This window comes from Pongo abelii, chromosome 16, assembly GCF_028885655.2.
Source record: "Pongo abelii isolate AG06213 chromosome 16, NHGRI_mPonAbe1-v2.0_pri, whole genome shotgun sequence".
In the NCBI taxonomy this organism is placed as follows: Eukaryota; Metazoa; Chordata; class Mammalia; order Primates; family Hominidae; genus Pongo; species Pongo abelii.
In genome coordinates, this window is record NC_072001.2 from 76526803 (window position 1) to 76542341 (window position 15539).

The window sequence follows — 15539 nt, forward strand, 5'->3', positions numbered from 1 at the left end:
GTTTGTTTGGTGTAAGACTTGAGTTCCTACCTGAACTGGCTTATTTTGAAAACTTGTAAAATTTTACTGTCTTTATTTCTAGATGTATTACTTTTAAATATGTTAAGTAAAAAAGATATGTTGTCCAGTTGATATCATTCTTCTTTTTTTGATGTTGGGGAAGGAGTTTGCACCAATATACAATATTATTTAATTTGTGCCTTAACAGTTGGGTTGGTAAGTGGAATCTTTTAAAAACCTGCAACCATAAGATCCTGGTCTTTAGGTTTTCAGATACTGTTTTTAAAACCCACATGGCTACAGTTCTGTTTCACAAGCTGGTATTCCCTGAGCTCTGGGCCCTGGAATGCTGCAGGAGCCATATACCCACCACCCACCTTCCCTGGTCTTAAATGACTGAGCAGTGCCAGGAAGGGCTTGCTGGTGCCGGGACATGGCTCCATCCAGGGCCATGCACCGAAGCAACAAGTTCAGAGTCAGCTAACAGCTGCTGATTTCCTACTATATCCTAGGCAGGCACATTCACATTGCTTTATTTTTTTTTATTTTCATACCTAGAAAGACTGGAAATGCCTTATAAAGGGGAAAAAGTCAATTTTGTTTTTCCTTCGTGAGAGTCCTAAAATGCTTTCAAATTGTACTTTCCTAGGTAAAAATCAGGTTTATTCCCCCTACCCCAGCCTGAATTCTGGAAAACACTGAGCCTGAAGCACCCACTTCTAAAAACTACCTGTCTTCCCCTAGAGTTGCCAACTCCCCAGTTACCCCGAGAGCCCTCCTCGGACAGCTTTCCTGTGTTGTTTTATTCCCGGGCACAACCTGGAGCCTCTGGTCCCCAAGAGCAGCACCTGAGGGAAAGCCCCTTTTTTGTTCCTCAGGCCTTGAGAAGGGAAGGAAGGGGCAGCAGTGCTCAAGGGTCCCAGTCATGCCACCTGCTTGCTTGCATGTGGCCAGGACAAGGGATAGCTGGAAAGTGAAGGCATCCATTTTGTTGACCAGGATTTCTCTTCACCAGAGTAATGTTGAATAGCCCCACAAAGACTTTAGGGAGATCCTTGGGGACAGAAGACATTTCAATAGACCACTAAGTGTTAATTAAGTAGTAGTAGTAAGTTCATGAAGCCTTTGTTTAGAGAAAAAAAGATTCCCAGTATTGCTAGTCAGCTTTGGCCTATTTGCCTGTTTGGTGGGGGTAGAGCTGGTTATCTTGACCTTAAATGCGCCATTTCTACAACCACTCCAAGGGAGTTCCTCAGAAAAGTTTATTCTCAGACTCTGGGCTTCTAATTTTATCTGTTTCCATCTCAGATGGATAATGAAGCCTCATAGAAAGTTGTACATGGAATCTCTGTCTTCATAGAAAGTAGTATGTGAAATCTGTGTGGAAATTTCAGATTCTTTAGCTAAACGCAGTTAATTGAATCCTTAGCCAGTGTGGGAAGGAAAGAGCCATTTATTATCTTAAATGCAGATGGGTATGGCTGAGTCCCCAGACTGGAAGCAGTAAAAGATGGTGCCATCGGCCGGTGGTTCATGCTTTTAATACTAGATGGGACCATCGGAGTTCAATTCCATTCGCATTTATTTTAAGACATGAAAGCTGATTAAACAGCTACTTATTTATTTGGCCTAAATACCCATTAAATGCTTCATCCAGCAGTTTTAACAAAGGCAGAATGAATTAGGAATATACTCGAAAAAGAAGGGACTTATTTCTATCCTTTTAGCAGGACAAAATAGAAAATTTATGTGTTGGCTTATGGATTTATATTTTGTGACATATTCAAATAGATATTTGTAATAACTCATGTAATCCATGTTTATTATAGTAGAATTGGAAAATACAGATAAGCCAAAATAAAAATATTATTTTAATCCTGACCACTCTTCCCTACGAGATAATAACTGTTAACATTTTAGTGTATATGCCTTTTTTCTATACATATGTAGACATATGCAAAAGAATATGTTCATTTTTAAAAAACAAATGTAAAAATCAGTGGTTAATTAACCAGATCTAGCCAGGTGCCACCAAAAAACCAAGGGAGTGGTTGGATTGTATGGGAGGTGGGAAGGGGGTGACTTTGCTCTTAAACTGTGATTTGTGTGTGTTTGTGCAAGCATGTTAAGCATTTCTCTGTCTTGTGTTCATTCACAGCTGTGATTAGTGCCCATCCCATCCATTCCCTCGATAACCCTCACCATCATTTCCACTCCAGCAGCCTCGCTTCTCCAGCTCGCAGTCATCTCTACCACCCGGGCAGCCCATGGCCCATTGGCACATCCATGTCCCTTTCAGACAGGGCCAATTCCACAGGTGAGAGATGAGGATCAAGCCCAGATGGAAACCATTCCAAAAGAGTCTGCAAGCAGAAATGGGGAAGGACTTGCCCTACTTAGAAGAGGGATTTGGAATTTTTCTGTTTTATTTACTTAGCATAACATTTCTGTGACTGACTCAAATTTGTTTCTGTAAAATTCACCCTGTATTTCTACTTAAGTTTCAAACATTCAGTGCAAGGTTTCCTTTTAGTAAAAACAGTATCTCTAATCACATAAGCATCCCTTGTTCCATAAACTTGCACTTTAACTCAGTCTTTTTTCCAATTTCTTTATTTCTTTTAATCCTCTAGTTTGAAAGGAAAACTCATCCTGGGTGATTTCAGACACTAGTGGTTGCCTTTGCCTGGCAGTCACCCTAACGTTGGGTAGGTCCAAAGGTTAACTGTTACATACAGGTTACTTCCACCATGGACCAAAGTGCAAACAACATCCAAGGAGCAGTGGGGCCACCAGCCACGTGGAGTTGTGTGTATTGTAAACCACAGGGTGCCTGATGTAAACCTCAAGATTATTAAAATTGGGAAGCGATGCACAGGAGTAGATCCTCTCTGAAGAAACAGAAAATTACCTCTGGAGTGTATTTAAAGAAATATGTTGCTAGACAAACATGTCCCAGTTTGGAAATCTTAGGAAACCGTATTATCAGACAGTTTTAAGGAGGAAAGAAATAGTGAAGGTGTGGGGACAGCAAGTGGCATAAATATTCTTCATTAATTGAAAATTAATTTTCATCCTCAGTTTTAAACGGCAAGCCTAGTAACTTCCCATATATTCAACGTATTATTTTTCCACCATTTGAAACTTGCCTATTAATAGTTATTATGTTACTGATAGAACTGAGTTTTGCTGGTCTGGGGAATAAGGGAATTTCAAGTGAGTTCCATTTTAAAAGAACCTCAAAACTTTATGCTAGAAGTTTGGGTTCCCAGTAATATCCCCATTCTTTTAAGTTTTTTGTTTTTCTTTGGTTTCTTTGTTTGTTTGTTTTTGAGACAGAGTCTCAGTCTGTTGCCCAGGCTGGAGTGCAGTGGTGCGATCTCGGCTCACTGCAACCTCCACCTCCTGGGTTGTAGCGATTCTCCTGACTCAGCCTCCCAAGTAGCTGGGATTGCAGGCACACACCACCACGCCCGGCTGATTTTTGTATTCTTAGTAGAGACGGGATTTCCCCGTGTTGGCCAGGCTGGTCTCAAACTCCTGACCTCAAGTGATCCGCCTGCCTCGGCCTCCCAAAGTGCTGAAATTACAGGCGTGAGCTACCACGCCCGGTCCCCATTCTTTCAAGTTTTCATCAATCATAAACATACCCAAAACATCAAATGAAGCTTTATTAAGGGGTGCCTAATAATTCCCAACATTATCTACTCCCAAAGCTATTACCTGATTTGGAGAATGCTGCTTGAACTCACATCTAAATTTGGCCTTCCAGGCTGAGCAGTGTGGCTCATGCCTGTAATTCTAGCACTTTGGGTGGCCGAGGCAGGAGGATCGCTTGAGCCCATGAGTTCGTGACCAGCCTGGGCAACAAGGCGAGATCCCGTCTCTACTAAATATTAAATATATATATATATAGATTTGGTCTTTCTGCTATCTCCTTCCAAATCCCAATTTGGAGTCCTGCATTTAGGAAAGATGGTTTACAAGATAGACAGTTACTCCAGCCAGCTGCATGGAGAGCCAAAGTCTGCCTTACAGACATAGTCTCAAATAGAACAGAGGACCAGAAAGCAGCCTCCACACCTGCTCTTAGAAAGGAGGTTTTGTGCCCAACCCTGTTTCTCCATTTTTAAGGCCAAGGAATCTCACATGCTGGGATGTGGTCCTGCCTGCCTGAGTGGATGGTAGGCACCTTCCAATCAAATCAGCCCCTTCCTCCTTCCTCCTGGGTTTGGGGATTGGAGAGAAGCATGGCAGCTCCTACCCAGCCCTCTCTCTTGTGATCTAGTGTTGGTAAGCATTCCCTGCTCTATGGACCTAGGCAGAAAGTGAAGAGAGAGGGAAAGAATAATTTGCATTTCTAAGAGGGGCCATGCTTTGATGACCAGTTAGATAAAAGAAGGTAAAACTAAAGTGATAGACTTACTGAAGACTGATTTGAAATGTAGAGCAAGTATCCAGAAATGATCAAAGTTCTTTTTCACGATTGTACTTTGCTAAGCTCTTATGTTTCTGGAGCTCAGAGTGTTGCCACAGCTTGGTATATATGGGCTAAGCAGGGCCAGTCTCTGCTCTAAGGAACATTCACTATGTCACCACCACTTGACATTGGAAAAGCACTTTCCTCTTGTCCAATCACTTGGCCAGTGTGAACTCTGTGTGTTTTAACTCTTTAAGAGGCAAGTCAGTCAGGAAGTAGCCCCCTTGCCAAAGCAGGAATTTTACTTACAGCATGGATTCTAAGCAGGCCAGTGATTTTGCACAGTGTCAGGGAGCACCCTTCATGAAAAAAGCAACATGCCTGGGGCCCCCGGAGTTGTACAAGGCAGCCCTGGTCTGTGGTAGCAGGCCGGGGTGCTGACTCATGTAGGCAACCCCATTTTCCTTTTTCACCTTTTGCACCATCTCTTTGGCCCTCAGAAGCTTATATATCCAGTTACAGACCGTTGAGGCAGTCAGGAGAGGCCTGTTTGCCCAGAGCTGACGTAACATATCTGCGAATACAGGCTGACATGGTCTGGACATGAGTCTACTGTTCTCTCTCCTCCTCCCTGCTACCCTTCCTAGCCAGCTTCTACCCTGCCCAGCTTCTTCCTGGCCCAGGATCACAGAGGGGGACCACCAGCTCCCCCGCTGTGGGGATGGCTAGCTTGAGCAAGCCTAAGAAGATCCTCAGCACACCCCTTTAAGGGGTGAGGAGTCACCTAAGCCTGGTAGGGCCAACACAGCTAGGCACACTTGGGAGGGTGTATAAGTCCCTCATCCATGGACCCAAGATCAGAGGTGCCACTCGTGACTGGTGTAGCCTGACTTCTCAGAGCCCAAGGGCACAGATTCACTGCTACCTCAGCAACAAAGGCAGGGAAATGTGTTGGATTTCTGAAGATTGCTCATGCTTTACAGTATCCCCATCTGCAGGGATACATTCCAAGACCCACCCCCCCGCCCGCCGCAGTGGAGGCCTGAAGTCGCGTGTAGTACTGAACCCTTTATATCTGTTTTCTCCATCTGATGACCGAGACAGCTACTAAGTGACTCAAGGGCAGGTAGTGTATGCAGTCTGGATAGGCTGGACTAAGGAATAAGGCACATCCCCAGTGGAATGGCCCAAGATTTCATCATGCTACTCAGAACGGTGCACAATGTAAAGCTTATGAATTATTTATTTCTGGAATTTTTCATTTAAATTTTTGGACAGCAGTTGGCCACAGATAATTGAAACCATCGAAAGCAAAAGCATGGATAAGGGGGACTACTGTACTTGTTAAGGTTGAGGACTCCAGAAGTCAGAAGAGGCCTTCAGGCCATCTGGTACAGTCCATTGCCCTGAGCTGTGTCCTCGTCCCTCTCCTCACAGGTGGGGAAGCTGGTCACCAGCTCATGCTGTTGGAATAGTCTTCCTCATGTGGTCTCCCCGGGCCTTGGTGCTGCTTCTGCCCCACAGGGTGCGGGCAAGTGGTACTCTGGGTGTGGAAAGGTGTGTGGTGGTCCAGAGCATGTGTGTGGAAGTCAGAAGGCAGGGATTCAGATTCCACTCTGCTAGTTCTTAACTGTGCAAATGGGCAATTTGCTTAACCTCCCAGTGCCTTCTGAGTTACTTTGAGGATCGAGTGAGCTAATGAATGTAAAGCAGCTAGCATAGTGCTTGGCTTAAAGTAAGCACCCGGTAATTTACGAAGAAAAGAATCTTAATAGATATTCAAGCACCATGTTCAGCACTTTTCATATATCTCATTCAGTCCTCAAAGAATTATGTGTTATTCTCCCTCTTTTGTAGATGAAGAAACTGAGACTCAGATATTCAGTGACTTTGTCAAATTCACCCAGCTAGTACACAAAGATTGGAGTCCAGGTCTGTCTGACTCCAGAGTCCGTGCTTTTCTACCCTGCTGTGCTGCCTTCCAGAACAACTCTGCCCCTTCTTATATTTTGAGATTGTTATCATGTTCTTCCTGAGCTTTCCCTTCTCCAGGCTAATCTACCCCCATTTCTTTCTCTGAATCAAAAATGCCTTTCATTTGGCATGATGTGAAAGCTGTGTGCAGACCTCTGGGCTGCTCTGTTTGTTGTCCAGTTCTCACTTGAACTATGGGTTTTTTGCTGTGATGAGGCCATGCACAGTCCCTGGAGGCATGAAGGCCTGTGGCATTGGCCTCTCCTGCAGTGACCGCCAGGCCTTGTCAGCAGAGCTGGGTACTGTCAGGTACCCAGCCAGCCTTCGTGGTTAGCCATGGTTGTCTATGAAAGGCCACTGTCTAAGATGCCAGTGAGTGAAGTTTTTAATTTTCTTTTATACTTATTTATATCTTAATATCTTAGTCATCTCAGGAACCTTTAGAAGTGCTTCATAATAAATAATGAGGAGAACTTTAAATCTATAAAATTGTGACCACTTAGCTGTGAGGTGAAAAACTCGAATAGCTGGTTGAGTACAAAATTGTTTGAGACTCCATTCTTATCCCTGGCAGTGGTCCAGCTAATCCATGTTCTCTTGGACTAGCACTGATCACAAGTGCTATTGAGCTGGTTTAGGGAACCCCTAGAAGTAGCCAAACTCTGGGACTTTCACATATTTAATGGCAAAAGAAATGCTAACATTTAGACTTTCCTGCTGTAGAATCTGTTCGAAATACCCCCAGCACTGACACCATGCCAGCCTCTTCGTCTCAAACATGCTGCACTGATCACCAGGACCCTGAAGGTGCTACCAGCTCCTCTTACTTGGCCAGCTCCCAAGAGGAAGATTCAGGCCAGAGTCTTCCCACTGCCCATGTTCGCCCTTCCCACCCACTGAAGAGCTTTGCCGTGCCAGCAATCCCGCCTCCAGGACCTCCCACCTATGATCCTGCATTGCCAAGCACACCATTACTATCCCAGCAAGGTGAGTGAGAATGGCAGCACACCTGGAGGGAGCACACCTGGAGGGAGCACACCTGGAGGGACCCTTTGGCTCAAGCTCGGGACAAAGCCACCCCTTCTTTGAAGTATAGCAAAGCAAATATCCTCCAAGCCTATCTTAGCAATTCAGTTAGAGTAGCAGTGTGCCATTGCCCCGCCCAGGAAGTTTATGGGCTCCCCTTTTTTGGGAACACTTACAAACCGGAGAATAATTTGCTGGGAACCAAGGGCTGACCTTTTGAATTGTGTTTTATGTGCAGCACCTTTGGTGGTAAGTCCAATGGCATGGGAATGGATAGCAGATCTAGTCTGCCCAGACCCCTGGAATCACCTCACTTCGTAAGGTCCCTGCAAACTAGAGAAGGGATCAGGGAGGCCAAGGCTTGGACTCATAGGGTGGTGAAAGCAGAAGGAACCTCAGGATAGGGAAAGGAATCCTGTGAAGGGAAAGTCATTTACCCAAATCCACACAACTCAGTAACAGTCCCCTGACCACAAAGGCATGCTTGCTTTCTGCTCTTCCAAATTGTTACCTATTCATTTGCTTTAGAATAAGTCAGTGGTTTTCAAAATTTCTGGTCTCAGTACCCCTTTATAGTTTAAAAGCTATTAAGCACCTAAAAGAGCTTTTCTTCATATGGGTTATATCTATCAATATTTACCATATTAAAATTAAAACTAAGAAATTTTTAAAGTATTTTATTCATTTAAAAAAGCAAGTATCTATCATGTTAAGATAACTAGCATATTTTTATGAAAAACAACTATTTTCCTTTTTTTTATTTTTTTTTATTTGGAATGGAGTCTCGCTCTGTCACCCAGGCTGGAGTACAGTGGTGTGATCTCGGCTCACTGCAAGCTCCGACTCCTGGGTTCACGCCATTCTCCTGCCTTAGCCTCCCAAGCAGCTGGGACTACAGGTGCCCACCCCCATGCGCGGCTAATTTTTTTGTGTATTTAGTAGAGACGGGGTTTCACCACATTAGCCAGGATGGTCTCGATCTCCTGACCTCATGATCCGCCCGCCTCGGCCTCCCAAAGTGCTGGGAATGTAGGCGTGAGCCACTGCGCCCAGCTGAAAAGCAACTATTTTCAAAACAAAAATATAGTGAGAAGAGTCGTTTTATTTTTTGCAGATCTCTTTAATGTCTGGCTTAATAGAAGACAGCTGGATTTTCCTATCTGCTTCTGCATTCAATCTGTTGCAATATGGTGTTTTGGTTGAAATATAAGAAGAAAATCTGGCCTAACAGATATGTAATTGGAAAAGGGAAGAGTATTTTTATAACCTTTTCAGATAATTGTGGATATTCTTTTTTGATACTACAGCAAAACTCAGCAAGTTGTAGTTTTTTAAAGGTTTGTTTGTAAAGTGAAATCTGAAACCTTATCTATGAAATATTCGTACTTCATTCCATTAAAATTGATTCATCTGTCTTGCATTTAATGCATGATACTAAAACATCACACATCGGTCATTTAGAAAATATTGGTCCACTACATTATGCAAATTCTGCAAATAGTGATACATTTCATTATTCAGTATCTAAAAACATATTCATTAATATCATCAAAATGTGTAAGTATTAAGTTCTCAAGACCATGGTGACGGATGCAAGTTTTCCAAAATCCTGATTTTTACTTAAAACTTAAATTTTATCATTGGCAAGAAACACTATCCATTGTGTTCCTTGAATTGACGGGCTCACTTTGTTCATTTTCTAAAAGATGTCTCAAGAACCAGTTTGTCTGTCTTTGAACTAACAGTGATAATCCATGATAAAAACATTCAGCTCAAAACTCAAAACTATCACAAGTACCTTTATTTAAGACAACTGTTGGCCGGGCGCGGTGGCTCACGCTTGTAATCCCAGCACTTCGGGAGGCTGAGGCGGATGGATCACCTGAGGTCAAGAGTTCAAGACTAGCCTGGCCACCATGGTGAAACCCCGCCTCTACTAAAAATACAAAAAGTTAGCCGGGTGTGGTAGCAGACACCTGTAATCCCAGCTACTCGGGAGGCTGAGGCAGGAGAATCACTTGAACCTGGGAGGTGGAGGTTGCAGTGAGCCGAGGTTGCTCCACTGCACTCCAGCCTGGGCAACAAGGAGACACTCCGTCTCAAAAAAAAAAAAAAAAAAAAAAGATAGCTGTCATACTTTGTACACAGCTGAAGTACTTTATGCATACTTTCCATTTTGTCACATACAGTAAGGTCAAGATTTAGTAAAATAAAAAATATGTACTCCTTTATTAAGGATGGTTCTTAGTGAAACTGGCTTTTTTAAACTGCACGTGCGTATCAGTGAATGGCTTTACAGTTTGGCACCACTGCCTTAATTTGTGCTAAGGCTCCAGCAGCTCACCCACTATTGCCTTTGTATCCTCAGTGCAAAGGCAAACACAGCGGAAAGGCAAATAATGTCTTACTATAAAGAGAGCTTTGGCCTCCCAGATATCCTGCAAGGGTTCGTAGACTACCACACTTTGAGAACCACTGGACTAGGATATTGGTTTTCTAGAGCCAGTGGAATATTTTCTCTGGCCTCATGAATGCCCTGCTATCTCCCTCCTTCCCTCTTATTCCAGTAACTTTTCAGAGCAGTATCCCTGCGCTGGGTCTATGTGTCTCTCTCACCCTGAAGCAGCACTTGGACCTTAGGGCCTTCATGAGGTCTAGGGGAGGCAGGCTTGGCCACATATCTGATGGTGCCCTTTCCCCTCAGCTCTGAACCATCACATTCACTCAGTGAAGACAGCCTCCATCGGGACTCTAGGAAGGAGCCGGCCTCCTATGCCAGTGGTTGTTCCCAGTGCCCCTGAAGTGCAGGAGACCACAAGGATGTTGGAAGACTCCGAGAGTGTAAGTTCGTGGGGCCATCAGTCCAGCCAGATTGCCTGGGAACATGCCCCACGGCCTGAGACTGCTGGTCAAGCTGATATTCTGTGCATACCAGGCCCGCCACCCAGATCTATGAAGCAGATGCACTCATTCATTCAGTAGATACAGTGTTGAGCATCTTTTCTGAGCTGGGAACCGTGCTGAGGATTTGGTCTGCTTTCTTTCCCATATCCACTCTTTTTTTTTTTTTTTTTTTTTTTTTTTTGAGACAGAGTCTTGCTCTGTCTCCCAGGCTGGAATATAGTGGCATGATCTCGGCTCACTACAACCTCTGCCTCCTGGGTTCAAGGGATTCTCCTGCCTCAGCCTCCTGAGTAGCTGGAACTACAGGCACGCATCACCATGCCTGGCTATTTTTTTGTATTTTTAATAGAAACGGGGTTTCACTATGTTGGCCAGGCTGGTCTTGAACTCCCGACCTCAGGTGATCCACCTGCCTTGGCCTCCCAAAGTGCTGGGATTACAGGCATGAGCCACCGCTCCCGGCCCCCATATCCACTCTTGAACATCTTAAATTAGCTTTTCACACTAGCCCAGCTAATGGCCCCTCCCCCCACTTCCTGCCTGCCTTTTAGTTCTGTCCCTTCTGTCATTCTTTTCTTGGTTTGAACCATCCATACGTTCCCTCAGTTCTACTCTGTGACCTTTCCTGAGCAAGATGCTGGAGGAGAAAGTGCCTGAGTGGTTGCTCTCGAAACAAAAATCACCAGGGTCTTTCTTTGATCTTTCACTCTCAAACTCCAGTAAATATGTTTTGCCTCTGAATTTCCAGGTACAGGATTCTCTAAGCGGAAAGCTTGGGGCCCAGAGATCCAGGGACATACCAACTGTGCTGACTGGGGCAGAGACCTAGAAGGGGCAAGCAGCGGGCCTTCTGGCCTGTGAAGTCACTGTGACCCTGGGGAGTATGTGTTGGGAGAAAGGCATTGTGCATTATCAGGAAACGGGATCCTAGTGACCTTGGGTCTATCCTGCTACTTTCCACTCTTCTGAGCCACCCTGCGTGTTAGTAGCCAGTTTTCTGGGGCCATTTGACTACTGACCACATGATGCTTTGGCCTCTCTCTGGGCTCTCCTTTCTGGGCTGCTCCCTGGATCCAGCCCAGTAACAGTATTTTCTTTTCCATAGAGCTATGAACCAGATGAGCTGACCAAAGAGATGGCCCACCTGGAAGGACTAATGAAGGACCTAAACGCTATCACAACAGCATGACGACCTTCACCAGGACATGACTTCAAACCTGAGTCTGGAAGTCTTGGAACTTACCCTTGAAAACAAGGAATTGTACAGAGTACGAGAGGACAGCACTTGAGAACACAGAATGAGCCAGCAGACTGGCCAGCGCCTCTGTGTAGGGCTGGCTCCAGGCATGGCCACCTGCCTTCCCCTGGTCAGCCTGGAAGAAGCCTGTGTCGAGGCAGCTTCCCTTTGCCTGCTGATATTCTGCAGGACTGGGCACCATGGGCCAAAATTTTGTGTCCAGGGAAGAGGCGAGAAGTGTAACCTGCATTTCACTTTGTGGTCAGGCTGTGTCTTCGTGCTGCAACTGCATCACCTTTATGGAGTGTAGACATTGGCATTTATGTACAGTTTTATTTGTGTCTTATTTTATTTTACCTTCAAAAACAAAAATGCCATCCAAAACCAAGGAAGTCCTTGGTGTTCTCCACAAGTGGTTGACATTTGACTGCTTGTTCCAATTATGTATGGAAAGTCATTGACAGTGTGGGTTGTTCCTAGGGTTGGCTTGTTTTTTGGTTTCGTTTTTATTTTTTAATTCTGAATCATTGCATCCTCTACCAGCTGTTAATCCATCACTCTGAGGGGGAGGAAATGTTGCATTGCTGTTTGTAAGCTTTTTTTATTATTTTTTATTATAATTATTAAAGGCCTGACTCTTTCCTCTCATCACTGTGAGATTACAGATCTATTTGAATTGAATGAAATGTAACATTGAAAAGACTTGTTTGTTGCTTTCTGTGCAGTTTCAGTATTGGGGCGGGGTGGGGGGCTGGGGGTTGGTAATAGGAAATGGAGGGGCTGTTGAGGTCCTGTGAATGTTTCCGTCATTGTACTTTCTTCCAGAAGCCTGCAGAGAATGGAAGCATCTTTATTGTCCTTTCCTGGCATGTCCATCCTTATTGTCACTACGTTGCAACTGGAGTTTGATTTGGATCTGGTTTTAAAATTCTTCTGTGCAATAGGTGGGTTTGAGGATTTAGTGGCCCTGATGTCTTGGTCATAGCCTGGTAAGAATGTCCATGCTGAGGAGCCAGGTGTTGTATTTCTAATTGCCTGAGTCACACAGAATAGGGTAAGAGCCTGACCCCATTCTGTAAATCAGAAAGCAAGGATGGAGACCCTTTCCTGCTGCTATTATTGGCTCTCTTTGAGGAAGTTGGAGGTTAAGGAAGGAACTTGTTTGTTTCCACATACGACTCCTTCTTCTCTCTAGTTCCAGTCTTCAGCCAGTCCAGCGCTCTCTTCCACACTTCAGAGCCCCTTCAGAGAAAGCATTAGCAGGAATGAGACAAGGCAGAGCTGCAGTGCCCCCTGAGGCTTCCACACATCTTTCTGAATATTATTTTTCAAGTAACAAGGGACAGGGACAGCGGAAGCAACTGCCGCCTCCCCTATCCCAGCAGCTCAGCTAAGCCCTGATGAGAATGAAGCCACAGGCGTTGTCTGAGGTGAACCCAGCAGCTCAGACTCACATGGAAGCCACTGCCTTTGCACATAGTTCTTGGGTTCTTTTTCCTAAAAAGGTAAGGAGCTGAGGTGTGTGGTTTTTTAATATTAAGAATGTATAATGGAAAACACACGACTGACGCTCAGACATCTTCCCCTACTCCCCAACAGATCCCCAGAAGACAGCATGGAAGGCAGTGTAGACAGGAAATCGGGCTTCAGTTCTGTAGCCAAGAAGAGATCAGCTGCTGAAACCACCAGTGGGTACCCCAGGCCACCTGCCTTTGAACTTGGGGATTTGCCGTTTTTAGATCTTATCACATACTTGCTTTTTTACAAGATGAACTCTTTGTATTTATGATTTGGGGGGCAGTGAAAGGTGCAATGCGGGAACTGCTGCTGCCGAGCTAGCTGGTCACATGGGGGTGCCAGGCGGGATTCTGGAAAACCAGTGCACTAAAACTGATTCTGAAGAGAGCTGTCCAAGCACTCTGGCCACCAGGGAGGCCAGATTCCCCAGAAACTCCCTTTTGCCCAAAGAACATGCTCAGTATTTGGGGCATTTCCTCCCACGAACCCTGACTGCTTCTGTTACCTCAGGGCCCTGGTACCTGGATACTGCCACAGAACTGGGGCGGGTGGGGGAGGGGCCTATTTTTAAATAAAATAACTGTTCAAAGTTGGGGGTTTTTTTAAAAATTAAGAACAAGGAAAGCTATTCTGTATTGCACCTTTTCACAATTTAATACATTTTCTTACATTTTCCTGTGATTTTTGAAACTAAACCATTGTGTGTCCTGTAGTGTCCTAGTTGAGCTGCCGCTCAGCAGCTTCCTCGGGGGGATTTGGAACACCTGTGTCTGTCGCCGCACTGCCTGCGGGAGGGGCCCGGAGGGCTGCTGGGACTGGCGTCTGTACACACTTGTTTGGCCTTTTCTGTAGTTGATGCTGTAAACTCTATGGCTTTTTAAAAACGATTTCATGTTTTTATTTAGTATTGGAAATCCAATACACTTTTTTAATCCAATCAAACTCTGGTCTGGTCAAAGAGTTATTTTCCTTTGTCCTTAAAAAAAAAAAACAACTTTGGGGCCCCCTGCTTCCCAGCCTCTAACTGACTTCACTGTTGCCTTCACAACTGTAAAGCCAGTAGTCTATGAGGAGACTCAGGGAAGGGTGGCAGGTGAGCCAGGAGGCTACAGGAGGTGTTTGCACCGTCCACCAGTACCAAAAATGAGTCTTGTCCCTGTTCCCATCCCCATGTTGCTGCCCTGCAGGGACTGAGTGGCCTGAGGAATCAGAGGGGGCCCCTGGCAGCTGTCCCTGAATGGAGTGCAAGCCATGTCCCTGCTGCGGCAGCGCATTCTGTTAGGGCAGACTGAGTGCCCACGCGGGGCCTGGCCTTCCCACTCCCAGCCCCACCACTCACAGGGACCTGAAGCCGGAGCAGATGTCTCCTGGGATGCCCGCTTGCCCCAGGCTGCCTCACCTTACTGTGTTCACTATGTAAGATTCCTCGTGGTGTCCCAGAGTCTGGGCCAGGGAATAGGTGACCTCAGCAGCCAGAGGCCTGAGCTTGCAATAATAGAATGAGGGCTAAACAGAGCACAGTGTCCTCACTGCTCCCTTTGCCCCGCTATTCATCTGCTCTGCTGCCAGAGTGTACTTTAGGAAGCTCAAATCCCGTCCTTCTCATTAGCCACACTCCATTGGGCTCAGGATGAAGTCCGTGCTCCCATAGCTGGAGGTTGGTGCTTGTCTGCCACAGCCTCCATGTCCAGACTAATGTTGCCTTGTGTACCGGGGGTGTGGCCACAAAAAGCTACCAGTGAGGCCATTCTCAGTCTGCCTGGAGTGTCCTCTTTACTGCCATTCTGTTTTAAGTGCCGGGCGTCTGCTGCTACTGTCCGTCCTGTGCGTCCCTAGGTGGAGCTCTTGGCACGTTTTGCCGTGATTTGTTTGAGTCTTTTCCTGGGCCCTGTGGGCTCAGTGGGGACAAGATTATTTCTCACTCCTTTCTGAATGTCTAATGCCAGGGGCAGTTTCTGACAATAGCAGATGCTTATCTCTTGGATGGATAGACAAACAGTCACGAGGACTCACGCCCTGGAGCGTGTTGAAAGGCTTCACACTCACACACACACAAGAAGCCCCCTCCTGGCAGGGATCCTAGTAGGTCCCCAGTGTTCTGGTGCTAGGACACTCCCATTTCAGTAGCCATGGCCCTTTGGCCTCCTGGGGTAAACGTGAAAGATGAAAGATGACAGTCATAAGAAACGATGCTGGGTTGGGCCCAGTGGCTCACGCCTGTAATCCCAGCACTTTGGGAGGCAGAGGCGGGTGGATCCCCTGAGATCAGGAGTCCGTGACCAGCCTGGCCAACATAGTGAAACCCTGTCTCTACTAAAAATACAAAAATTCTCCAGGCATGGTGGCAGACGCCTGTAATCCCAGCTACTTGGGAGGCTGAGGCAGGAGAATCATTTGAACCTGGGAGACGGAGGTTGCAGTGAGCAGAGACCATGCCATTGCACTCCAGCCTGGGCAAGA

At 45.7% G+C, this 15539-nt stretch overlaps 1 protein-coding gene across 19 annotated transcripts in view; it reads left to right on the plus strand.

Moving 5' to 3' along the window:
• NEO1 (neogenin 1) overlaps positions 1–12209 on the plus strand; it is a 252634-nt gene extending 240425 nt beyond the window's left edge. For 11 of the 19 annotated variants that reach the window (XM_063716713.1, XM_063716716.1, XM_054531649.2 and 8 more), the window contains 4 exons: positions 2159–2317; positions 7118–7381; positions 10125–10261; positions 11430–12209. In XM_063716713.1, coding sequence (XP_063572783.1) covers positions 2159–2317; positions 7118–7381; positions 10125–10261; positions 11430–11513 — 644 coding nt within the window. In that variant the 3' untranslated portion in view covers positions 11514–12209. The remainder of the gene's footprint in view (positions 1–2158; positions 2318–7117; positions 7382–10124; positions 10262–11429) is intronic. The other 8 variants (XM_054531653.2, XM_054531651.2, XM_063716718.1 and 5 more) reach the window with 2 other exon arrangements.
• The last annotated feature ends 3330 nt before the right edge of the window (positions 12210–15539 follow it).